The 24,035-nt window shown below is 49.6% G+C and overlaps 1 protein-coding gene and 1 long non-coding RNA gene across 13 annotated transcripts; one reads left to right on the top strand and one right to left on the bottom strand.

Moving 5' to 3' along the window:
- Nucleotides 1-142: 142 nt before the first annotated feature.
- On the bottom strand, nt 143-11,933 carry BRD2 (bromodomain containing 2). 10 transcript variants are annotated; one of them, XM_069564122.1, is made up of 14 exons: nt 11,453-11,917; nt 7,546-8,868; nt 5,647-5,950; nt 5,309-5,400; nt 4,906-5,043; nt 4,374-4,512; nt 4,079-4,293; nt 3,609-3,983; nt 2,967-3,095; nt 2,533-2,784; nt 2,155-2,420; nt 1,347-1,651; nt 988-1,110; nt 143-881 (listed from the first exon to the last, which is right to left on the bottom strand). In XM_069564122.1, exons 5-14 carry the CDS (start codon nt 5,014-5,016, stop codon nt 745-747), a joined length of 2,052 nt encoding a protein of 683 aa, XP_069420223.1. In that variant the 5' UTR covers nt 5,017-5,043; nt 5,309-5,400; nt 5,647-5,950; nt 7,546-8,868; nt 11,453-11,917; the 3' UTR covers nt 143-744. The 10 variants fall into 10 exon arrangements, with proteins under 10 accessions (XP_069420223.1, XP_069420226.1, XP_069420224.1 ...); XM_069564125.1 differs by lacking the exon at nt 11,453-11,917 and adding an exon at nt 10,013-10,197; XM_069564123.1 differs by lacking the exon at nt 11,453-11,917 and adding an exon at nt 9,434-9,600.
- A 208-nt stretch (nt 11,934-12,141) lies between these two features.
- On the top strand, nt 12,142-23,615 carry LOC138425799 (uncharacterized). 3 transcript variants are annotated; one of them, XR_011251407.1, is made up of 5 exons: nt 12,160-12,548; nt 14,428-14,544; nt 16,035-16,210; nt 18,728-18,868; nt 22,794-23,615. It is a non-coding gene; the product is annotated as an uncharacterized lncRNA (long non-coding RNA). The 3 variants fall into 3 exon arrangements; XR_011251406.1 differs by lacking the exon at nt 16,035-16,210 and having other exon boundaries at nt 12,142-12,548; XR_011251408.1 differs by lacking the exons at nt 16,035-16,210; nt 18,728-18,868 and adding an exon at nt 15,959-15,997.
- Nucleotides 23,616-24,035: the final 420 nt, after the last annotated feature.

Below are 24,035 nucleotides of genomic sequence, written 5' to 3'. Positions count from 1 at the left end.
AACCGCCTACTGATTTATTTAAAACAGGATGATCCTTCTTCCCGCCCGACCCCCAACACATTCCTCAAAATTCTCAAACGTATTCCATTTGTTTTGAAGCAACTACAAAAACAACCGTCATTAAGGTAATGAACTCAGAACATGAATAGTATTTCTTTATTTACAAGTTAGAATCAACAGACAAAAAAAAGACAATCCAGGGGACCAACTGGGGAGATGACTGAAACCCCTGGGGGCCCCAAATGGAGCAGAAGGAAAAGGGAAAACTGAGTAGAAAAAAAAAGTCAACGTAAAAAAAGAGCTCCCCCTTCCTCCCTCCCCATGGAAGCTGAGGGACCATGGCCCCACCCCTCTGCAGCCTTACCTAGCTTAAAATAAATTAGAACAAACAATCTCAAAACAGGGCCCTTCTAAGCGAACAGGGCAGCGTGGCCTCAGGCAAGCCCTATTAGGGCCTCTGCCCATTCCCACCCGATACCCCTGCCTGCCCCAGCCATTTTGAATGGGGGCTCTGTGCCTAAGGGGGCACTCTTCACAGGGCTGGGAGCTCAGTCCTCCTTTGTCCGTTTCTCCGTCCCTCCCTTAGTCTTGTCCCTGCACCCCTCCCCCCTGCAGAGCCAGCTCTCTCACAGAGGGGGGAGGGGGTGAGATGAGAAGTGTCACAGCACAGGGAGGGAGCGGGCGGGGCAGGGCGGTCTGGGGGTCCGGTCCTGCGGAGCCTCCTGCCCCGTCTGGCCTGGCCCTTTAGCCTGAGTCTGAATCACTGGTGTCTGAAGAGGAGGAAGATGAGGAGGAGGAGCTGGAGTCCGAGCTGGAGCTGGAAGCACTGAGGCGGGACACCGCGACCTGCTGTGCTGCGGAGGTCTCTGTTTTCTCACTCGCTGAAGAACAGGGGTGAAGTTTAAAGATGTGTGAGCCTGTATTCCCCTTTTGAAGAACCAGGAGGGCAGGGTGTAATGAGCTCACAGTGGCTTATGGGACACTCACCTTTCTTGGGGGGCTTTTTGGTAGAATTGAGCTGCCCACTAACATCTTGTAACCGCTTTTCTAGTTCCCGCTTCTTCTCCAAAGCCAGCTCCTCCTTTGTCTTTCCCACAGGTTTTTTAATAGCTAGAAAAGAAACAAACCAGGACTAACATAGCCAGGGGCACTCCGGTTTCCCTGTCCCATGCGTGTCGTTGCCAAATGCCTTTCTTGAACTTAAGCAGGCAACTAACGCAGCCCGTCATCCCGGGAACTGATGATTCCAAGGGCATCAAGCATAACCCCCACCTCCTTCTCTAAACTGTCCTCAGAATCACACAAGGATTTGCTAGGGTAACTTGGGGACCTCACTTCATACTCACTATACGGCTTCCGGGGTTTCTTTCGCAGGCAGGAAAGAACGTAACGTTCAAGCTCTCTAAGTGTGGACGGCTTGAGTGTTTCAAAGTCAATCTCAATTTCTTCTGGGTTTGAGTCACGTAAAGAGGGCTCCCTGGCTTGGATTATGTGCACAACACGACCCAGTTTCTCCCCGGGCAGCTTGTTGATGTCCAGGCTCAACTGCCGCTTCTCATCGTAACTCATGGGCCTGCTTTCTTCCTCCTCCTCTGAGTCGTAGCCAGCAGGCAGGGCAGGGGGGGCTGTCTTTGTGGCCTTTTTGGGGAGCCTGAGCAAAAGAAAATTATCACTTGGGGGAACACATTATCTCAATACATTCTCACTGTTCAATCCAGTGATCTGGATTTCACACGTGAAGAACTGTTTCCATTAAGGCAAATGAGTGAGTCAGAGATGGGCTACGGGGCACTTGTCTATCAGGGGAGCAGAGCTTCTTTACACAGCTAATATTTTAATCTCGGTTGGGCTTTGAAAAATAAATACAAGTGTGTCAGCACAGGTCTATCGTTTTTTTTTTGTACCTAAAGCACTAACCCACCCCCGACTACAGAAAAAAAGAACATACAAAAAGGCTTAGAGAAGAGGTAGGCAGATTACACTGTCAAGAGTTAAGCAGCTTCAAAAGACCCTATGTTCTTCAAGGTCTATTTCATCATCTGGACACTTGTCAGAGGGGGAAAAAAACAACCCCAATCACTGGCCCCCCCCCCCATTTAGAGAAAACTGCAAGCAACGGGAGAAATCTCTGCTTCCGTTCCTGTTGGAACTCACTTGGTGCCCCCTCCTCCAGAAGGTCCAAAGCCAGGAGGGCCCAGCGTGGCAGCGCCACTGCTCCCACCGCTACCGGCCTTCTTGGACTTCTTGGGCTGAGACGGGCGGGGTGCCCGAGGCCCTTTGTCATCTTCATCAGCCCCAGCTCGGCCTCGATGCTTCTCTGCCTTCCGTTTCTTCTTTTTCTCTTTTTTCTCTCTCTTTCGCTTGGGCTTGGATATTGGGCCTTGGGACAAGGCAGCCAGTTGTTCATGTACTGCTCTAAGCTTGAGAGGAAAAAAAAAATTTGAAAAAAAATACATAGGTAAAGCAATGGAAAAAAAAAATTAAGCCAAAGACTGCATGAACCTCATCCAGTAATCAACAGTGACAAAATACCTGCTCCTGTAGTTCAGCCAAGCGATGAGCCCTTTCTTCCTCGGAGTCAGAGCTCTCACTCTCTTCCTCCTCCTCCTCATCATCCTCATCTTCCTCCTCCTCTTCCTCAGAAGAACTCTCACTGCTACTTTCCTCACTGGAGGACTCTGAAGATGACTTGGCCAAGCCAGGGGGCAAGGCAGTAGAGACTGGTAAAGGCCCTGGTTCCAGTGGTTCATCTGGCATTTTGGCATAACGGAACTCAAACACATCCTAGAAAGAGACAGCAGACTCAAAACCGGGCTAACAGATATGCCCTGATCACACCCAGCCATTCGGCAGCTCCAACGTACAACTGCGTACACCGGGAGCGCCTCATGTTCAGGCTCCGCAGCACAGACGGCAAAACGCCCCCCCAGCTCCATCTGCCCTCCCGACCGCGGCCCTGCCCTCACCTGCAGCTTCCGGGCCATGGCCACAACATCGTGGTCTGGAGGGTTGTATTTATAGCAGTTGGAGAACATAAGCCGCACGTCAGCAGCAAACTCCTGTGCGTCCCGATAGTCGCGATTCTCCATCTTCCGCTGCAGAAGGAGGCAGCATCAGAAGCTGCACAGGCAGGGAGACTCACCTTTCCCTGCCAGGCCCAGACACTGCCAAGAACAGCCCTCTAGACAGCACAGTGGGGGGTGGGATGTGTGTGACGGGAAGGACCTATACCCTGGGGCTCAAGTTTGAAGTCAAAGGAATTTGGGTGGGCTGAACAAATGTCTATGTCTAAGAAAAAAAAAATCATTATTTCTAAGTGAAAGTTGGGGGTGTGTGTGGCCTCCAACTATTGGGCTACCCCCTTTACTCCACTACCCTAACCCAACATTTCCAATACACAGGACTTGAGTATAAGCAGTGACGCTCTGAACGTAAAACCCACCAGTTTCCAATTCCAGAAAATACACTCATTAGAGTATGTGACCTTTTGCCTATTTCGTAAAAGTAAAACGCCAAGATAGCTGCATGCCCATAAAAAGTGACTGTTTTATTGATCCTTAGGCTCCGATCACTGCCTGCGTATCCCATCTGCCCCATGCAGTGGGTACCTTGACAGTGCTGAGGTCCATGGGGTGCTTAATGATGTCATGGTAGTCATGCAGGCCAAGAGCAGAAGCGTCCACTGGTTTATAGAAAGGCCAGGCATAGGCAGCGTGCTTCTTAGACAGTAACTCCTTCAAAATGCCATTGCAATGTTTTAACTGTTCTGACAACTTTCCTTTCTTGGAGCTCTGGTGTTGTTGCTGAGAGTCAGGCAAGTCTTTGCGTGGGGGCTTGATAGGGCGGCCACTTTCTCTACGCACAGGGGGGAGCCGGGCTGCCTTAGGCTCCAGACCCCCTGGAGGGCTAGCTGGGGACCCAGGAGCCAGGATAGCTGTAGGTGTAGGGGTGGTAGTATCTGCTTTCCGCTTTACCCCTTTTTTCTGTGGAGAAAAGACAGGTGCCTTTTACTCTGGGGATCCACCCCATTTAAGACCTTCCCCTCCTCATTACCCCAAAGATATCCACAGATGTATACCTTGGCAAGGGGCTGTGCTGGGGGAGCTGCAGAGACAGCAAGGAGTGGGGGTCCAGCGGAGTGCAAGGACTTGAGAAGGGGAGAAGAGATGACCGACGGGTGGGGAATGTTGAGGACAGTGGTAGGTATCTCAGGCGGTGGAGTATACAGGGCAGTGTGAGACACAGAAGAGACAGCGGGCACCTGATGGGCACTGGTGATGCTGCCCTGGAGCGCTGCAGGGGAGACAAAGAGTCTAGTTTGATTACCACTGCCATCTCTTGGTCTCCATTAGCAAAACTCCTTCTCTTCCTACCTGCCAATTTGGCCCCTTTCTTGTGGCTGTTCTTAGGGATAGTAACCACAAGTTCTTGTTCTTCTTGCGGCATTGATGCCACTTTCTGCAGAAAGATCTTTTCCAGCGTTTGTGCCATCAGAACAATATCATCAGTGGGCTACAGGAAACAAAAAGTTCAAATGCTAGGAAGAGAGGTAAAACCATTTTCTCTGGGAAATACCTAGCCCCAGGCATCATCACTACTTCCTTACACAACTCCATCAAAGTACTAAAAATTACCTATACCGGGCCACTCATTTCCCTTTTATCTCGTCCAACTTTGCCCCTCAGAATGCAACAAAGATAAAAAGTGAGTGAAGTGTTGTATTTAAACATCTCTTAATCCTGGATCTCTGAAGCCACATCAGTTTTCAGTGGCACCTTTGCAAACAGACTTTCTAGATACCAAACTGCTGAGAACACCTTCAGTAAAAGATTTAAACTTTACAATGATAAAGTAGTGGTAAGAAACACACTCTCTCCCCCCAACTAATAACACACAAGAACTCACCTTGTTGTAGATGTAGCAGTTGGTGAACATGGTGTTGAAATCCTGCATACACTCTGAGGCAGCCCAATAGTAGTTGTTTTCAAGTCTCCTCTTGATAGTACCCATATCCATAGGCTGCTTTATAATTTTGTGATAATCCTAAAGAAAAAAGTGGTAGGTCAGACCACAGAAAGAAAAATGCCTGTTCTCAGGCAAACTACCAACCCCTACACACACACACACACACACCCAAGTCTGTCAGAGGAGTACATAGTCTCCTCAACTGCGGCCCCAATCAAAACTATGGGATAGGGTTAAAAAATGGGAACAGGACTCTGATCACCCATAAGGAGACCCCTATCGCCTTGCTCTAACCACCCATCTCCCACCCACTCTGGAAAAGTTTCCCATCCTGTGACATTACCTCTGGGGCTGGCTATCCATGGGCTGCATGAGGGAAAGGAAGAAGCTAAGAATTTTGGCCACCGTGGTCCTCTCCCAACCTGGGGTGGGAATCTGTAAAATGGAGCCAGGGCACAAAAGTTAAGGACACATGGAGGGCACAATGAGAGATCCTAGATAGCAAGCGGTTGGATCAATCACAAAGGACCAAAAATCTAGAATTCTGGTGGCTATCTGCCCTACAGGGTAGAAATGGGAACGCCCTAGGGGCCGCAGCACCTACCTACACTAGGCAGCCGACCTCCAAGCACACGCATTCTTTTCATTTCCACACCTCCCCACTCCAACCTCTCTACTCACCGGCAGACCCAGTTTGACGGCATCCACAGGCTGCCGGAAGGGCCATGCAAACTGATGTTTCCATAGAGCCTTCATCACCACCTTGTGCAGATATTGCAGCTGGTTGGTAACCCGTCCTGGCTTTTTGGGATTGGACACCTCAGGAGGTGGTGGGTTGGCAGGGGTTAGTTGCAAAGCCGGCACTGAAGCCATTGTGGGGCTCTCGAATCCCTCATACAATAGAGAGGGCTTTCGAATCCTTTTCCCAGGCGCTGCTGCTTCTGGGCCCAGGCCCAGTAACCCTGCATTCCCCTCCCCAGGGAGCCTGTGAAGATAGGAAACAAAATCAGATGTGGTAATCTGGTGGAGTTTAGTAGAACTCCACAATTCACAGATTTGCACTATGTACCCTCAGCACATCTAGGCTTGGAAAAACAGTGGTAAAGATTATGAAAATGAATTCAGCATCCAAACAATCCGTGGAGCTTTTGTTCTTGTACCTCTTATTACCTTTTCTATACCCACAGAAGCCCTATCTTCTGAGTTCTTAAAATCTAATAGGCTTCTTCACCTGTTTTAAACTGAAAAAGCCCAAGTAGCTTCTCATAGGGCCCAGCCATTTAAGAATCACAGCCTTGCAGGGACAGAACTTAAGTAAAATGGGTGGAGCCAAGAAACTCAAGCCCCAAGCTTCCTCCTCACTAGGGGCTTGGTGGTTGCCATGGTGGTTGAGCCTGAGGGGAACGGATGAAAAGAAACAAAATAGAAAAATATCATAAATCGCTGATGAGACAGACACCTAAGAATCCACCTGTGCAAAAGGAATTCGCATTCTCCACAAAGCTCGGAATAGTTAACTCCAAACAACGGGCAAGCAATCTAACGGATCCATACCAAAAAAAAAAAAGAACCAGACAAGGGAGTATTTGTCAGACTTCAGAGCCTGGAATACCTCAAGCTACCAGCCTCCAGGAATTAACTATTCGAAAATTCAGTCTCCTCCCTCGAAGGGACTCAAAAAATAGAGCTGTCCAAACAGTCAAGGTCAGCAAATTCCCCCATAAAAGTGATCCAGACCTCCCCCTACCCAACCTCTGCCAAAAACTGCGATGCCATTAACTGGTTCCACTGTAGCATCACCTCTAAAGATCAAAGGCCAACAGTGCATCAGGTTTACATTCTCTCAGGGGCTCCTCAAGACCAGGTGTTACCCAAGGCCCAAGATCTCATTGTTTACATCCCCAGAGCAGAACTAAAGAGTGCTTAGCTCCACCTCTCTACCCTGAAGGAAACTCTCAATGGTACCTCACACTCTCATACACACACACAAGAGAAGAAATCCAACCTTCAGCAACACAACGCACACCTCTCAACACAAAACCAAACCACTCACCGAAAATCAAGAATTTAAAGATCTGTCCCCGACATTAGGAACCCACAGTAAGAGTGGTCCTTGTACCCTACTCAGGGAATCCCCGTTTCCAGTCCCCGAAGCTCTATCACCATGGCAACCCTGTAAAGCACAAGATGTGAACACGAACCCCCGCCCCAGAAGGCCCGACAAACGGTCGCTTAGACAGCAGACTTACTACCCTCAGGACCCGCTGCCCAATCCAAGTCCTCCCCCGGTACATATTCCGCCGCCACCTCGCTCTGCCCGACTCAGCCAAGATCTGACCACAGCGGGAAAGTAACGCGTAGACTGACTACCTGGGCTCCCTCCATACGCATGATCTGGGGCCGCTACCACGGTCCCCAAACCGCCGCTCACCCCTGCGCGAGCCTCGACAACCAACAGTTGCGCCACGAAACAGCAACGCGCCCGAGTCGGTTCCACACTCCTTCCGAACCCGACACCTCACACCCGCGCGCCGCAGCCCCCCAACGCCCCCTTCCCACACGCGGCTCGCAGGGACGTACTTGTTGTGGGGAGTCACGTTTTGCAGCATCTTGATCACGGGGAACCGGCGCTGCCCTCAGCCGCGGGAAGTCCGGGTGGCCTCGGTTCCCCTTACCTCCCGGTCCAGCATAACCTGGGAAGTGGGGGGAGGGCGGGGGCCGCCGCCCTCGGCCCTCCAGGCGACAACCCACCCCGCCGGGCTGGCACGAAAGCAATCTCCTCCGCTGTTCCTCGGAGAACTCCCAGCAGCTTGGCGCGCTCCGCAGGAGGCGGACAGCGAGAAAATGGCGGCGGCCTCAGCTGAGGCGGGCGAACGAAACGGGACGGGCTCTTCAAACCCCAGGATGGCCCCCGATCCCAGACACCGTCGCCAATACTGCCCGCCGTTGGTCTGCAAGGATCCCCTCTTCCTGCCGGGACCGTCCGGGGCGGACGAGGTCCCGTTTCGATCTCGGATGGAGGCGGATGAACACGAAAAGTGGTTTAGGGAGCCGCCGCCTCCATCTTTGAAATCCTCTTGAGGGCGGAGTAGAGGGGGTGGACAGACTCCGAGAACTGGGCGGGGCCCGAAAAAGGGGAGCTTCGGGGGCTTCTATGGGGTCTGTACTGTCCGCCGGGGCCGGTCATAGGCCGAGACGAAGGCCATTTCCAAGCGGATGGACGTGGATTGTAATGGCGGCCCCAGACGACTCGAAGGCTCTGTGTAGACACGCAGAATCCTCCAGCTCGTTCTAGAGGCTGCTCCACTCCAGCGCGAAATGGCGCCTCTGAGCCCCGCGCCAGCCCTTTATATATAGGCAAGGGGGAGGAGCCTCGCCGCTCATGCGCGCCACCGTGCTCGCGATTTCCCCCACCCCCTTCGCGCGCGCTCGCTCGCTCACGCGCGTGAAGAAGCAGAGTCGAAGGGGGAGGAACACCTCTCCGCGGGAGCGTTCTCTATTGGTCGGCGGAAGCGATGACGTCATAAACCTCATTTCCAAAGCGTCAGTCACCAGGCAGAAGAGTGCCGCATAGACCCCCAGGGAAGCGGCAACCCGCCACATCTCTGAGCCAATTGGCTGCGCTGTGGTTCGGCAACTCCAGGGAAAGAGGGAGGTTGGCAGGGGTGCAGCACCCTCTCCCTGCCTCCCCTTCCAACAAAGTCTTTCCAGCCGTCCAAGCCCAGTGCGACTGGCGACTGCCAAGCTTGGGCAGGTCGTGCCATTCGTAGCTCCTCCATTGGCCAGGCCGGCAGGACTGGAGGGGGCCGCGTGGGCGTAGCCAGGATCGGCCCGCCGGGGTGTGGCCACAGGACGCCGGCGGTGGTTGTTCTCGGGATCGAGGCGGCCGCCGCAGTGAAGAACCTGAAATGAGGAAGACGACGCCATCTTAGAAGCCGCGGCCTGCCACTGTGGCAAACGGCCGAGGGCTCCCAAACACAGCGAGGAAGGAACCTAACGTTCCTCTGCTTCGCAATCAAAAGTGCAGAATTACCAGAGTCTTCAAATCCTCCTCTTCCTCCCCCAGGCCAAGCAGTCGAAATCAAAAACGCTCCCCAGAATCTACCCTCTGTGAACTCAAAGGCTTCTCTCCAAGGCAACTAAACAGAGACCATGTTCTAAATACTTGCACCCCAAGCACCTCTTCAATCCCTCCCTCTGATACCTTCAGTTACCAATACAAATATCTACCTGGTCGACAAAACCTCGGCAACCCTTTAGTGGGAGCAAAATCTCCAACAAAAGCACCCGTATACCCTGTAAAATGAAACCCACCTCCTCCCCAAACTTCTCTCCAGTGTCTGGCTCAGAGCGGAAAAAACAAGGCCTTCGAGGGGCGAATCAGGGTGCGCACCCTCCCCCTCCTGGCGAGCTCAGACCTCTCCCCACGCTCCCCGCCCTTCCCCCCACTCCGAAGGCGGGCCCGCACCCCCTCTCAGGGTCCTGGCGTCGGGGGGGCGGAAGGGCTCCCCCATCCCCCCCACGAGGGTCCGGAGTCCTCCCCACGGAGCGGCTGGTCTATCGGTCAGCGCCAGGGAGGAGGGCGAGCGGAGGAGGCGGCGGCGGCTGCGGCTCCGACTAGCCCTCCCCCTCCTCCCCTCCCCCCTCCCCCCGGGCCGTCCGCCTCCGAGGAGGGGCAGGAGCCATTTTGGGAGCTCAATTTCGCCCCCTCCCCCCAGCCCACTCAAATCTTTCCCACCACCTAGTAACCCGAATGAGGTTACAGACTACATGTGAATAGAGCCGCAGCGCAAGGTTAGGATCGCTAAAGCCATCTCTTGGACTCCCCCGGTCCCCTTCACCGGAGAGGGAAAGAATTTCCCCCGCCCAGGCTTTAGTTGGGGGCCCTCCCCCCTCCTCCTTGTCCCCTTTTCTGGCTACCAAGTAAGAAAACAGTCTATGCGTATCTGAATAAGGAAATTAATCACGAAAGTCAACGAATATAAAAGCCCCCCCCCCCACCCCCAACCGCAGGGCTTCGTGAAGGCATAAGTCCTCGAACTGTTACCCTCTTTCCTTCGTAGCACCCCTGGAGCCTTAACCTCGGTTACTGCGTCTAAAATGGCCGTCAACCTTTAGTCTTCTAGACCACCAACTCGGGCAAACCCTGCGGGGGTGGGGGGAAGCACGCACAGGGACGGCAGTCTCTCCTCTCCTCCCCCCCCTCCGATCAGGCCTCGGCCTCAAAAGTACAAGCGGGCCCGCCCGGGTGGCTGCAGCAAGGAGAGCAATGACACAGCAACTTTCGCCCAGAGGCCTTCTCCCCTCCCCCTCGTGGCCCAGCCTCCCCAGTCTGCCATTCTTCCATGAGGGGCCTTGCAAGTCTGCACCGAGGCCTATCTGAGGGCCGGTCAGGGAAGAAAAAGAGGTCGAGAGACCACAGGGCCTTATTAGAAAGTAGAAGGGCAGCCAGACATTCTGGCTTATTTCCCTGCATTCCGGAAAATCACTGTTTTCCTCTGCCTCCCAATCGTCCCTTCCCCCAAATGAGTCACACGGGAGGCTACTGGTACTCAGTAATTTGGAAAAGTAACTCTTCCCTCCTTTCCGCTCCCTCCCCCGCAATACACAAGGAGAGACTGTTCAGGAATGGGGGAGGGGATGAAGGAGGCAAAAGACACCACCCAGGAGAAAACTGAAACTTTGGGAGCTGTGAAATCATCCCAGGTCCCAAGACTCACTCTCCTGTGTCTCAAGCCACGATTTTCAACCTCTCCCAAGCCCCTCGTTGGGCCTGGTTCCTGATCCAAAGAAGACCCCAAGCTTCTAGCCTGCAAACTCTCCTCAGCCGGTGATAGACACATGCTCAGCTAAGACCCCGCCGGGGCAACCAAGATTTATTCAGAAGGCTCCGCAGGCCAGGTCCACGTGAATGCACACAAACTCGATAACCCACTCGAAGCGTAACCTCCACCATGACATGTGATGACTGCCAGGTTCCTACCGCTGACACAAAAGCAGCACAGAAATGCTCCTTCTAGAGCCTCTGGGGAGAAAGGGAGTGAGCGCCTGGAAACAATTTCAGTTCACAGCCTGGGTTGCCAACTCTCAGTATTCCCCTCTAGGAGTAGGAACTACAGTCACCACTCCCACTCCTCAGCCCACTAGATCACCCCACCCTCCGACCGCCAAAGGATCCCTTCTCACCTGGCTCCAAGCTCCTGTACCCCTAAGGGACGAATGGAATCGGGGGGACACACCGCCCCCACGCCCCTTTGCCCTCCAATTGGTAAGAGGACAGAGGTTGGCCATTCCCCTCCCCCACCCGAGGGGCCCTCGCCTGCTCGCCCCCTCCCCGCTCCTATTGGTTGTAAACTGTTTGAAGGACAAGTGCTCCCACCCTCAAACGGTTCTTCTCTGCACCCCAAGAATCTCCCTTTCCGACTCCCCACATTGGTTAGGCATTTAAATGAGTCAACATGCCCGCCCGGCAAGGGCCCCTTCTCACCTGGATCCCGGAACCTTCCAGGGGGGCTCCACTGTTCCCCTTGGCTTGGTGCGGGGGGAGGATGTAATCCGGGGTGTCACCCCCCCCGGAAACTGAGGTTGCGTTGGGGGAGGGGGCGTAGCCCCCAGCCCCTCCCTTCCCGGCCGAGCTGGGGGGTGGGGAGAGCATCGGGACCGCGCGGCCACGTCAGCGTCACCCAGATTGGCTGATCCGGGTCACGTGCCAGCCACCCCCCTTCCCCACCGCCACGGGGGTCGGTTTTTCCGAAGGTTCTCGGGGGTCGCGCAAGGGGCCAAGGGGGCCGCATGGCCCAGGCCTTTCTCTACAGACCCAAAGCACCCTAACGCCGCCGCTTCACATCCTCAGCTGCCTATCCCGCTGTCCTCAACCCTATCCCCCCCACTAGTCGCGCCGTACGGGCTCAGCATGGCTGCCGCAGCCCGGGAACGTGCACAGCGCAGGCGCAAGGGTGCGACCGGCTTGGGGGAGGGGGAAGGAGAGTGGGAGGTGGCGGGGAGAGCGGCAGTGCGCAGGCGTCGGCCGTGGCCCCGGCGGCTGGGCTCGGAGCGCGCGCAGTGGGTGGGGCGGAAGCGGGCGCGGCGCGCGCCCTCCCGCCTCAGCAGCCCCTCCCCCACCGCAGGCGGCCTCGCGGGGCGTCCTGAGGGGGCCCAGCTCGGTTCCTTTTCCGCAGGTGTGAGGGGTGGCTTGGGACGCCCGGGCGCGGAGTCCAGCGGGAGCGCGCGCTGCTGAGCTGTAGTCAGTGGAGGAGGAAGGGGCCTGGACCTGGAGTTGTGAGGGTTTGCAGGGTGGGGTCCCTCCGCGGTGTAGTGTGGTTCCACAGCGGGAGGGTTGTCACCACCCTCGTCGTGCCTGCGGCGGCGAGCGGAGGTTGTGGGCTTTGTGTTCGGCCTCTTTTGTCTTTAGGCCCGTAACCTCTCAATCGCCTGAGTCTACCTAGACTGCCTTCATTGAATGCTGCGGGGCGAGAGGGAGAGGGAAGGTGTCTGGACTCTGCGTGCTGCAAAAGTTAACAGCCTTCTGATCGCTTCCTTTTGCTTTGAGCAACTTTGGGATTCTTAGGGCAGGAGCCACCCAGGTATGAATTTGTAATGAACCTTGCCCTGTTACCAACTCTGATGTTTAGATTGATGAGCCTCACTGTGCAGGAGGCACAGGGGCTTCCGAATTCGGTAACAGGGATGGTTGGCACCTAAAGCTTTGTTCCTGGGCAGTAATCCGACCCATGACCCTCAGTGTGGTTCAGTCTGTAGTTCATTACCCCACTCCCCTCCCACACACCGGAGCAGAAAGGCCAACTTGCCCGACAATTCTGGCTTTCCGTTTCCCACCTGTAAACGCCCTGTATGTGTCTCTTTACCATTTTATCAGTACTAGAAGTCCTCTTTTCGGATTAAAGACACGTATTTTCCTTTCGACCTGTCAACTCGATCTGTTACGCTGAAGCTTTCCATTTTCTACCAATTGGCGTTTTAAACTGCTCCCTTCTAGGGGTTTTTCCCCTTCTAAAAATAAGGAAAGAAAGAAAATAACCTTAATCAATATCATAGCCCTTTATGGACTCTCTTATGTACTTGTCAGCTCCTCTTCCCAGTCAAGACCTGAAATTGTGTTAATTTTCCTCTCTCTGCCTCATTTCCCATTCTTTAGCCCATTTCTTCCACTACTGACACTGTCTTGGCAAATGTCACCAAGGACCTTCTAATTGGCAAAATCAGGAAGCACTTTTCAGCTCTCACCTTATTTGACCTCACTGAAGTATTTGACATTTGATCAGGCTTCCTTCCTGAGATTCTCTACACCCTTGATTTCTGTGACTACTTCTCACTTGATTCTTTTCCTGCTTGTCCTACTGTTCCTCTGGTGTCCTTTGTGGACTCTTCTTTAGCCTGTGTTGATGTTTGCCTGGATTTTGCCTCAGTTTGCTTCTAATTGTGTTCATCTTTTCTAAGTAATGTCACTCAGTGGCTCAGAGACTCTCAAATCTGTATCTTTAGTTCAGTCAACTCTCCTGAGCAAAACTCAGTACTTAATTTTACCACTTAGATAGCCCTCAGACACTTCAACACGTTCAAAACGGTGCAACCTATATGCAGCCTAGACCTGCTCCTATTAATGTATTATCCTGGCTGATAGCAGAAATTCAGCCAAAAAACCTAGAATCTGGGAGCAGTTCTTGATTTATTTTTCTCACGGTTTTGTATCCCCTTGACTTATCATTGTGCCTCTGATACAGCTATTGACTCACCCTCTGCCCTAGTCAGATCGCCTGAGCTATATCAACAGCTTCCTAACTGATTTGCTTGTCTAAAGCTGCACTGTTCATTATGGTAGCCACTAGCCATACGTGGCTGTTTAACACTAAATACTGTTTTAAATTTAGTTCCTCAGGTGCCCTAGCCACATTTTAAGTTCTCATTAGCCCTGTGTGGCTAGCAGCTGTTGCATTGGACAGGACAGATTACAGAGCATTTCCATCACTGGAGAAAGTTCTCTGGGACACTGCTGCTCTAGATTTTCGTCTCTGTCTCTGCCACAACACTGCCAGAAATAAGCTTTCCAAAATACAACTGGAGCCATATGCTACTGTTAAGTCCTGTATTAATTCCTCATTGCCTGTGTGATACAGTTCAAATTCCTGTGCTGGCCAGAAAGGTCTGCCTACCTCTCCAGCATCATGTCTAGCCACTTGTTTGTGGGCCCTATACTCCAGCCATATGGAACTGTTCCCCAACACGCCATTTTGTTTTACACAATATTTTACACACACTGCTCTTCCTACGTGAAATAGGCTTTTTTGCTCAGTCCATGTAAGCCCAAATACCATCATCCAAAAAGCCTACCCTTGCCTTCCAAATTGAGATGGTGTCTCTTTCTCATAATTGCACCTTTCACAGCGAATGGCATTTATGTGAGCCACGTTTCCCTCCCTTACTTGATTTTGATCCTGAGAACAGGTCCATGCTATAGTCTTTAAAACAACCACAGCAGCAAACTTCCAGCTTCTGGCTCAGGATCTGGCCAATAAGAGGTGCTCACAGAGTATGCAAATGTTGAAGCAAGTTGATGTTTAAGTAAGTACGTGACTTAGGTAAGATTGTAATGTTTGTGGTTGGGGGCCTCCATGCGTAGTGTGGGAGAAGTAATTGTAGTGAGACAAAATTATTGTTATCAGATAAACATTTGAGACACTGGGGTTGTGTGAGAAAAGACAGAACAGAGCAGGTCATTTTCACAGAGCATTGCAGTTCAGTCTGGCCAGACAGAATAAGTTACAAGAAGTAGAGCCGGAGGAGACTGGAAGGTACATTTATTTGAGGCAACATGATGAATTCCAGTGCTGTTAAGTTTGGACCTAATAGGGAACCACTGAAAGTTATTGAGCAACAGCTTGATCAGGATTATATCATTGGATAGGAATTCTGTCTTCATATCTGTGGTGGCTATCACTGTACCTGTTAATAAACACCAAATAAAAATGTCAGGTGTTGGAAGGAGATGAGCCTAGTGGTAGCTAACATTTATTGAGTTGAAATGTCTCAGACCCTATTAAAAGTGCTTTATGTGTATGAACTCTTCTTGTAACCCTGTAAAGTAGAGTCTATTGTTATCACTCCCAGTTTTCAAATGAAGCAACTAAAGCAAGAGATATTAAATAAACGGTTACATGTTTAATAAGTGTCTGGAGTCGGGATTTGAACCCAGGAAGTCTGCCACTGAATGGTATGTTATTCTGGTTGTTAGGCTAAGGGATCGAAGCAGGTGGGGGAAGCACCAAGTCCTAACCTAAAGTCTAAGGTTGAGGTTTGAGGAAAAAAGATTGGTAGAGGTAGATTTGGGAGTCACCTTTGGGGTATAGTTTGAATCTGTCATGCAGGTAGGTGAGATTTGTAAGGGAGGAAGTATGGGACAATTTAGTTGTAGGTTAAACATTGAGATCTGGGTTACATCCTCACACAGGCAGCAAGAATAGGAAGTGGAACCAGAGGAAGAGCATCAAACAAGAAGGAAAAGCAGAACAATGCAATATGAGCAACCCAGAACAAGAGAGGGCTCCAGTGAGGACCTCATGTTTACAGAATGTATGACTAATCAGGAGTTTTTTAAGCTTGTCTGTGCTATGGACTTGGGCAATTTGGTGGAGCCTTTGGACCTTGTCTGATGATAATATTTATAAGGGCATAAATAAAATATGCAGTTATCAAAGTATTTAAAGAACAGGGTGATCATCTAGTAATATGTATTCCCTTACTAATAGAATGCTAATACATTAAGTTAAATGATTTATTTGAAGTCTAACAACTCATAATTGTAGAGATATCCATTTTGAGACTGTGATATGAAAATTTAATTGATGGTGATCTCTATTGATGACAACATTACAGGTACTGTTGATACTACAAAGACTTATTCTTTTCATTGATAAAGTTTAGTTTCAGTTAGTTAGATGTTCTTAAAAATAAAGGTGGCTCTTTTTATTCCATCCAGGTTCATGGACCCCTGAATTTTATGGCATGTGGGCTGCAGGTTAAGAACCCGTGTTCTTTTCTTTCTTTTTTGATAGTGCTGTACAGCTTGTGAATCTTAGTTCCCCAACCAGGGATCGAACCAGATAGGGGAAGCACCAAGCCCTAATCACTGGTCTGCCAGGGAATTCCCAAGAACCCCTATTCTGATTGAAAGAGGAGACAAGATCCTGCACAGGGTGTGAGAGCATGAAGAAAAGGGGAAAACTTTTAGGTTAGTAATTGGGGATTGTTACTGACAGTGGAGAGCAGTTTCTGTCATCTAGGGATAGAGGTCAAAGTACAGGGGATCTGAAAACCCAGGCCAGGTAATTCAGACTGAATCTTGTAGAAAGGGAGGAGCTGCTTAATTTTTCTGAAAGGAGAAGCTAGAGTTACTTTTATAGGAAGTCTTACTTAACAGCGTGCACCATGGATTGGCTTTGGAGAGACTGGAGGCAGATCAGGAACCACAGCATACATTCACACATGAAATGAAAAGGAATAAAGTTGTCACAGCATTAGAGCTAATTGCACTTAGAAACCTCACTGTGGTTCAGGAGGCCCTATGTGGTCTTGCTTCTTCCTGCCTCTTGCCTCATGTCTGTCTGTTGTCTCTTAATCACTAATTACTATACGCCAGCCACACAGGTCTCCTCCATGAAAGAACCAGCCCCTCGCCTGCCTCAGCGCCTTCTCTCCTTCCCACCGCTTCGCTAACCCCTACTCACACTTCATATCCCATCACAACATCACTAGGTTCCATTTCAGTTAGTCTTTCTATGGGATCTCAGTTCTTTTCCTTTATGCTGCCTTTTACAATTTGCTTTTGTAGGTTTGTGTGTTTACTTATTTAATGTCTCTAGACATTAGAGATAAGTTTTCATTAGATTACAAGTTTGATCATGTAGGTGCCTGGTGCCCAGCATACTATCAAGTACATAGAGGACAGTCCATAAATATTTGCTAAATAAATGAATGAACCTCTTTGAGCCCAGGATTTCTTATTTATGTAATGGTAATAGTAAATTCCAACCTTGTAGAGTAGTTGACAGCATTACTATATTCTAATAATGTAGCCAAAAAGGAAGAGTGAATATGGATGTGAAGAGATACCCGGAGCAGGAAATGAAGGGGAGGGTGAGAGCTGGGTGGCCAGGTTTACTCTGGGCTGTGGCAGAGGGGAAGAAGAAAATGGGAAGAGGGGTGGTATGCATGGGGAAGGCAGTGGGAGTGAAGATGTCTGTAGAGTGGCCCATAGACATGCCTGGTGAGATTTACTGTTGAAATACCAGTATTAGAAGAAACTCATTCATTTAAGGCTTGAAGGTTCTTCCAGGCCCAATTTTGTACCTTCAGTAACCTACAGCCCATTTATTCATACAGTGAGCAGTCACTTGCTGGTGGGCTTTCTTGGTACATGCTGAGAGTGTTAAAAAAAAAAGGATAAGATCCCTTGAGACCCTGCAGTGGGAGTGAGGTGACTAAAGCAGACATTAACAGAATGATAAAATACAGATGGAAGGGCAGGCCAGTGCTATGGACACATACTGAGGAGGTCCCTCGTCTCCACTCGGTTCCAAGGCTTTCTGAGGGAGCTGAAATTTCAAAGGACTAATACAGAGATAGATTAAGAGGGTCCCGATCATTTAAGTATCATGTCAAGGAAAGCAGACTGCAGAGAACTAGTGAAGGTTTTCATATAAATACGATGTGATCAAATGTACTAGTAAAAAGATTCCCATGGCGGTACTGGTAAATGGGAGATTGGAGGCAGAGAGATCAATTCTAAGAAAACTGCAGTAATCCAGGAAAAAAATCTAACCACCGAGGGCCTGAACCAGTAGGAATGGAGGACAGATTCAGGAGATGCGGAAGAGGTAGGATCGGTAGTGAACAACTGGGCAAGATGGTTTGAGGAAGATGAAGTTGTCAAACTTGACTCCCACATTTGTGACTCATCTGATTGGGTAGACAGTCAGCCTACACACTGAGCTCTTGAATACAGGAGCTGGATCATGCTGGGAAGGGAAGCTGGTGAGGTTAGTTTTGTAGATTTTGAGATAGAAGTACATTCAGTGTAGCAATTCCTGAACTTAATTTGCCTAAAAATTCATTACTGAACATTTAACAGGTTTATGAGACATCATGTAAAATAGGAAAGTAGTTTTAAAAAATAAAAGCACAATTTGAAAACCACAAGAGTGCTTTCTATTTCAAACTTTCTCTTAGGCATTTTTGAGATAGGCAGGGGGGAAAAATGAACACAAGACTGGGTTAAGTTAAGCAGTCATTTTTAATTTTGTTACTTGTAGTGATGGTATGGCAGTTAAGGAAAATTTATTATAGATACTCTTAGAAATGTTTCCTTGTGAAATATAACGATAGCATTTAACCACTCTAGGAGAATAGATGTTACAAGAATGGAAGACTTCTAGCATGTTTAAATTACTGAAACTGCGAGCATATAGGGGGAGACTTCTGGTGAGCCAATGCTTCTGGGAGACTGGTGAGCCAGTGCTCAAGAATCTGTCCTGCAATGCAGGGGAGCAGGGTCAGACCCCTGGATGGAGAACTAAGATCCCACATGCTGTGGAGCAGCTAAGCCTATGTGCTGCAGCTACTGAGCCTGTGAAGTTGCTCGGTCATGTACGACTCTTTGCAGTCCCATGGACAGTAGCCTGCCAGGCTCCTCCGTGCATGGCATTTTCCAGGCAAGAGTGCTAGAGTGGGTCTCTGTTTCCTTCTCCAGGGGATCTTCCCGACCTGGGGATCGAACCCAGGTCTCCTGCCTTGTGGGAGATGCTTTACCATCTGAACTACAAGGGAAGCCCAACTGAGTCAAGAGTCTGTTCACTGAAGACCTGATGCAGCCAAATTAATTTAAAAAAAAGTGTGTATGGGTTTACTATTCTTTTGTGTTTGTTTGAAATTTTCCATGATAAAAAAAAAATTTCAGGGACTTTCCTGGTGGTCCAGTGGCTAAGGCTCTGAGCTCCCAATGCAGGGAGCCAGGGTTCGAACCCTGGTCAGGGAACTAGAGCCCACATTCTGCAACTAAGGCCCAGAGCAGCCAAACAAATAAGAAAAATTCAAACTTGGTCATAGATCCAAAGGAAATCATTTAGTGGGATATAGATATTAGAATCAATTAATCAACATTGAGTCAAGTCATAAAGTATATTCTGAATTTGTGGCAAGACCTGTGATAGACCAGAAGTCATCAAGTAGATGATAGACATCATTTGGGAGTTGACTGGGAAATGCTGTCTGAATATTTATACGCAGATTTCATGTTATGTTTATGCCTCAGGTGATCTCATGCCATTGTCTGGGATGCCGTATGTTCAAGATAGCTATGTTGAGGTGGTGGTTTGGTTTGTGATAATTCTCTTTTCTTCAGGAATAGCTCTAAGACATAGAGATGATATTCTGCCTGGCCACCACTAATTGATCCAGAGGTCCATACCTAATACAAGCTGAGACAGTCAGATTGTCTCTTGTAGCAACATGAAACTTGAAAGATAAGATGCTGGAGGCCTTTGAAGATGAGGTATATTAATGGCAACTCAACCCCTGCTGCTAAGGCCCCTGTGACTCCCCTTCCTGAGACTAGCTGATTTATCCCTTTTGATTTTGTGAGCTAGCTCTATATCTGTCCAATAAATCTCCCCTTTAAGGGGCTTCCATGGTGGCTGAGAATCTGCAGGGCTGACTCTGCCTGCAATGCGAGAGACCTGGGTTCGATCCCTAGGTCAGGAAGATCCCCTGGAGCAGGAAATGGCAGTCTACTCTGGTACTTTTGCTTGGAGAATTCCATGGACACGGGGGCCTGGTGGACTATAGTCTCTGGGGCTACAAAGAGTTGGACAGAACTGAGCGACTAATGGGCTTAGCTGATAAAGAATCCACCGGCAATTCAGGAGACCCCCAGTTCAATTCCTGGGTCAGGAAGTTCCCCTGGAGCAGGGACAGGCTACCCATTCCAGTATTCTTGGGCTTCCCTGGTGGCTCAGATGGTAAAGAATCCACCTGCAATGCAGGAGACTTGGGTTCGATCCCTGGGTTGGGAAGATCCCCTGGAGGAGGGCATAGCAACCCACTCCAGTATTCTTGCTTGGAGAATCCCACAGACAGAGGAACCTGGTGGGCTACAGTCCATGGGGTCACAAAGAGTCGGATGTGACTGAGCGACTAAGCACAGCACAGAGTGACTAACGCTTTGACTTTTCGCTTAGAAGTTAACTAGGATTGGTTTCTGTTGCTTAAAATCAAAATAACCTGATTAAATATAATTATTGCATAATAAAAATTACTGTATAAACATCTTTGTTGTCTTATTACCTCTGTGTTGGAATACATTTAAAAATAAAAACTCCTACTATCAAATTTACATTTACAAAAATTTCTTGTGGGACCCTATTTTGTGGTGGGTACAATTTGAGAACCGCTGTGTACAACATCCAAGTGGAGATGCCTAAAGGCATCTCCTTTAGGTTTGGTGTAAGGATGGTGGAATCAGCAAGGTCTCAGCCAAAGAAGGGAATTTGGAAAATGTCAGCAAATAGGTGCTAATGGAAGATAAGTGAGGGTAAATGCCATCGAGAGCAGGTGTAGAGTATAAGAGGGGTGAGGACAGAACTCCAGGGACTTAAGGGTTAGCCGAAAGGAGTCCATAAAGGTGACAGGATGCCAGAGAAGTTGGAGGAAAAACTAGGAGAGAGTGCAGACAGGGATGCCGAAAAATAAACCGTTTTAGGAAGCAGGGCATGGCCAACGGTGTCAAATGTTGCTGAGACTGCAAAGAGTCCATTTGATTTAGCAACACAAAGATGTTGAACTGTTTCATTGTTTAGGGTTAAGGATTAAATGGCAAATATGAAAGAGAGATGGTTGCCCACAACTTTTTCAGGAAACTTGGCTCTGTCAAGAAATAGAAAATCGGGCAGGAGTACAGACACATGAAGGGCTGGGTGTTAGAAAGCCGGGACCTATTGGTTTCACAGGTATGAGGGCTCTATTTTCAGAGGCGTTCATATCATCAAAGACAGTGAGTTACTGGGACACAGAACTGGCCACCTCCTCTTGCCTGCAATTCCCACTTCCCTAAACTGATGACATACTATTTGTGAGATATCTGTTAATAGAGTTTGTTGCACGGTCCTGGGAGGAAGAAGAATTACATAGAGGGAAGGGTAGTTAGAAATGTTTTAACTTGTTCCCATTTGTACAGGGAAAGAATGGTTAACCACAGCCTTGCCTCCTTCTTAATGATGGACAGTTGACTTTCTCTGCATGCTGGACTTGTCTACACTGTACTCTTGGTGGGGAGCTTGGATCCTCTTTGCCTTGTCCCTCCACCCAGTGTATTGCAGTGTCTGCCCCCACGTGTTCCTAGACCTCCCACTAATCCTCGTGCTCCTCCCCCAGACTTCCCCCTGAACAGTGTTAATCTGGGACACATTAATGAATTGCCATCCTCAAGGAGGACTGGGGCTCTTTGGAGGGTGGGTTTATTTTGGTTCCCCTACCCCATTTCTGACCACACAGAACCATGTGCAGCAAACTATGGTCTGAGTAATATTCAGCCCATCTGCTTTTATATGGCCTGGGAACTCAGAATGGTTTTTTGTTTATAAATGATTGGAAAAAAAAGTGAAAGAATTGGGGACATCCCTGGCTGTCCAGTGGTTAAGACTCCACTTCCAATGCAGGGGACTCAAGTTTGAACCCTGGTCAGGGAACTAAGATCCCACATGCCTTGTGGTAAGACCAATAAATAAATGATTTGAAGACTCTGCCTGACTGCCCTTGCTCTCTCCCGCTCCCCCCCCCCATAAAAAAGGATTATATTTTGTGACTCATCAAAATTATATGAAATTTAATTTTCAGTGATTTACAATCTGGTCCTTTATAGAAAAAGGTTGCTCACTCCTGGTGTAGAACTGTAGGTGGCCATGTGCCATCTGTCTCCACCGATAGTTTTGGTGATGTTAATATGACAGAAACAGTGAAAGCTGCTGTCGTATCCAACTCTTTGCAACCCCATGGATGGTAGCCTGCCAGGCTCCTCTGTCCATGGAATTCTCCAGGCCAGAATACTGGAGTGGGTAGCTGTTCCCTTCTCCAGGAATCTTCCAAACTCAGGGATCAAACCTAGGTCTCCCTCATTGCAGATGGATTCTTTACTGTCTGAGTCACCTCCTCTCTAATTTCCTCGGGCTTTCCTAGTGGCTTAGATGGTAAAGAATCTGCCTGCAATGCAGGAGACGTGGGTTCTATCCCTGGGTTGGGGAGATCACCTGGAGAAAAGAGTGGTTACCCACTTCAATATTTTTGCCTGGAAAATCTCATGCACAGAGGAGCCTGACGGGCTTAGTCCATGTTGCAGAGTCCGGTTGCAGAGTCGGACACGACTGAATGACTAACACTACTTTCCTAAGGGGTGAATCTTCCCCACCACAGGAATTCCTGATGGATTAATCCACAAAGGAAGCCTACCCCAACCCTGGCCTTCTACCCACCACCACACACACACTCACACACACATGTATGTACCCTTTAGTGTTTGGGGATATGCAGAAAGTCATGGGGGAGTGTTTGGGGCTGTCAGGACTGCTGTTGTTTGTTTCTCAGAAGGGAGGATGGATTTTGAAAGGACCGTGTTCACATAGATTGATTTTTAAGATTACTACTTAATTGCCACATTAGATTTTTCTCACTGCCTCCCCCTCAAACCCCTTCTGTCTTTCTTTTTCTGCTCTATCATACTTGCAGCATATACACTGACAGTTTCTTCCTCTTCTCCTGCTTCCCAGCCCACCACAATCTGGAGTCCACTCCCGCTAGAGTGCTGAAACTGCTCCCAGCACGTTTCTCAGCCATCTCATAACCGCCAAACCTGAGGACGCTTTCCAGTGCTCCCTCGACTTCCGAGCTGCATCTGACCGTGCTGACCTCGCCCATCTCATAACTGCCAAACCTGAGGACGCTTTCCAGTGCTCCCTCGACTTCCGAGCTGCATCCGAGCGTGCTGGCCTCGCCCCTCGCCGTGGAGCGCCTCTGTTTCCCTGAGTGCTCGTCGTCTTTTATTCGCGTCGCTCCCGGGGTGCTCCTCTTGCCACGGGCTTCATACAAGTCAGTGTGTTTTGGTGGCCTGGCTAACGCGCGGTGTCGGCGCCACGCCTTGTCTCCTGTATTGTGTTCTAGACTGTTCTGTCTAGGAGTCTGCGTTTCCCAGCCTTCCTGGGAGGTTGGCTTCCTGTTAGATGCTCTCAGTAGGAGGCATGGGCTCATATTTATGCCTTAGGCAGGAGTTTCAAACTCAGGACTTGGAATAGGCTCAGGTTTTCCTCTGGTGCTGGATGTATGGATTGTCTTGGACTCTTAGTCATCAAGAGGTGGAAGGGATGGGAATAGCCAACGGTGCGTCCTTCTTTGCATTGGACATCTGCCTTAAAACTAGGATCCTGCATGCCGTGTGGTGCAGCAGGAAGCAAAGAAACAAAAACCCCACCTGCCTTCTGGTGTAACAGAGCCTATATGATCTAGCTCTTGCCTAAATTTTTAGCTCATTATAAATCAACTATACCCCAATAAACTTAAAAAAAAAGATAAATAAGTAACTCCTAAAAAAAAAATTCTAGCTCCTCTTGACATTCCACCTTCATCCCCTGCCAGTTACCAAACAGGAACACGTGAACAACCTCCAACTATTACAGTCCAACTATACAGAGGTCTCCAAAGAAAGGAGCTCTGAATGCCTTTGACCTTCACCCCTTTGCCTGCTCCTTGCCCTGGGTGTTTTTTCTCTCTTCACATTCTGCTGGCCTGTTTCTCCTTCAAGACTCTTATCAGCCTTCCTAATTACATCCCACCTGTTCCTCCATCCTCAGTCTGAAGAGCCCTGTGTCTGGGTGAGGGGGTGCGGTTTGCTATGGAAAAATGAGCTTCCTCAGTTTATTATTTGGCCACGGGGTGGTGCTGCTCAGAAGAGTCCCTTGGTCTGGTTACAAGCTGAGGCTGACAGACAGATTCTAAAGAGGGATCCCCACCAGGAG

The sequence above is a fragment of the Ovis canadensis genome, chromosome 20, assembly GCF_042477335.2.
Source record: "Ovis canadensis isolate MfBH-ARS-UI-01 breed Bighorn chromosome 20, ARS-UI_OviCan_v2, whole genome shotgun sequence".
NCBI lineage: Eukaryota > Metazoa > Chordata > Mammalia > Artiodactyla > Bovidae > Ovis > Ovis canadensis.
Note: the sequence above shows the minus strand (reverse complement) of the source record. Positions and strands in the feature narration are given on the sequence as shown.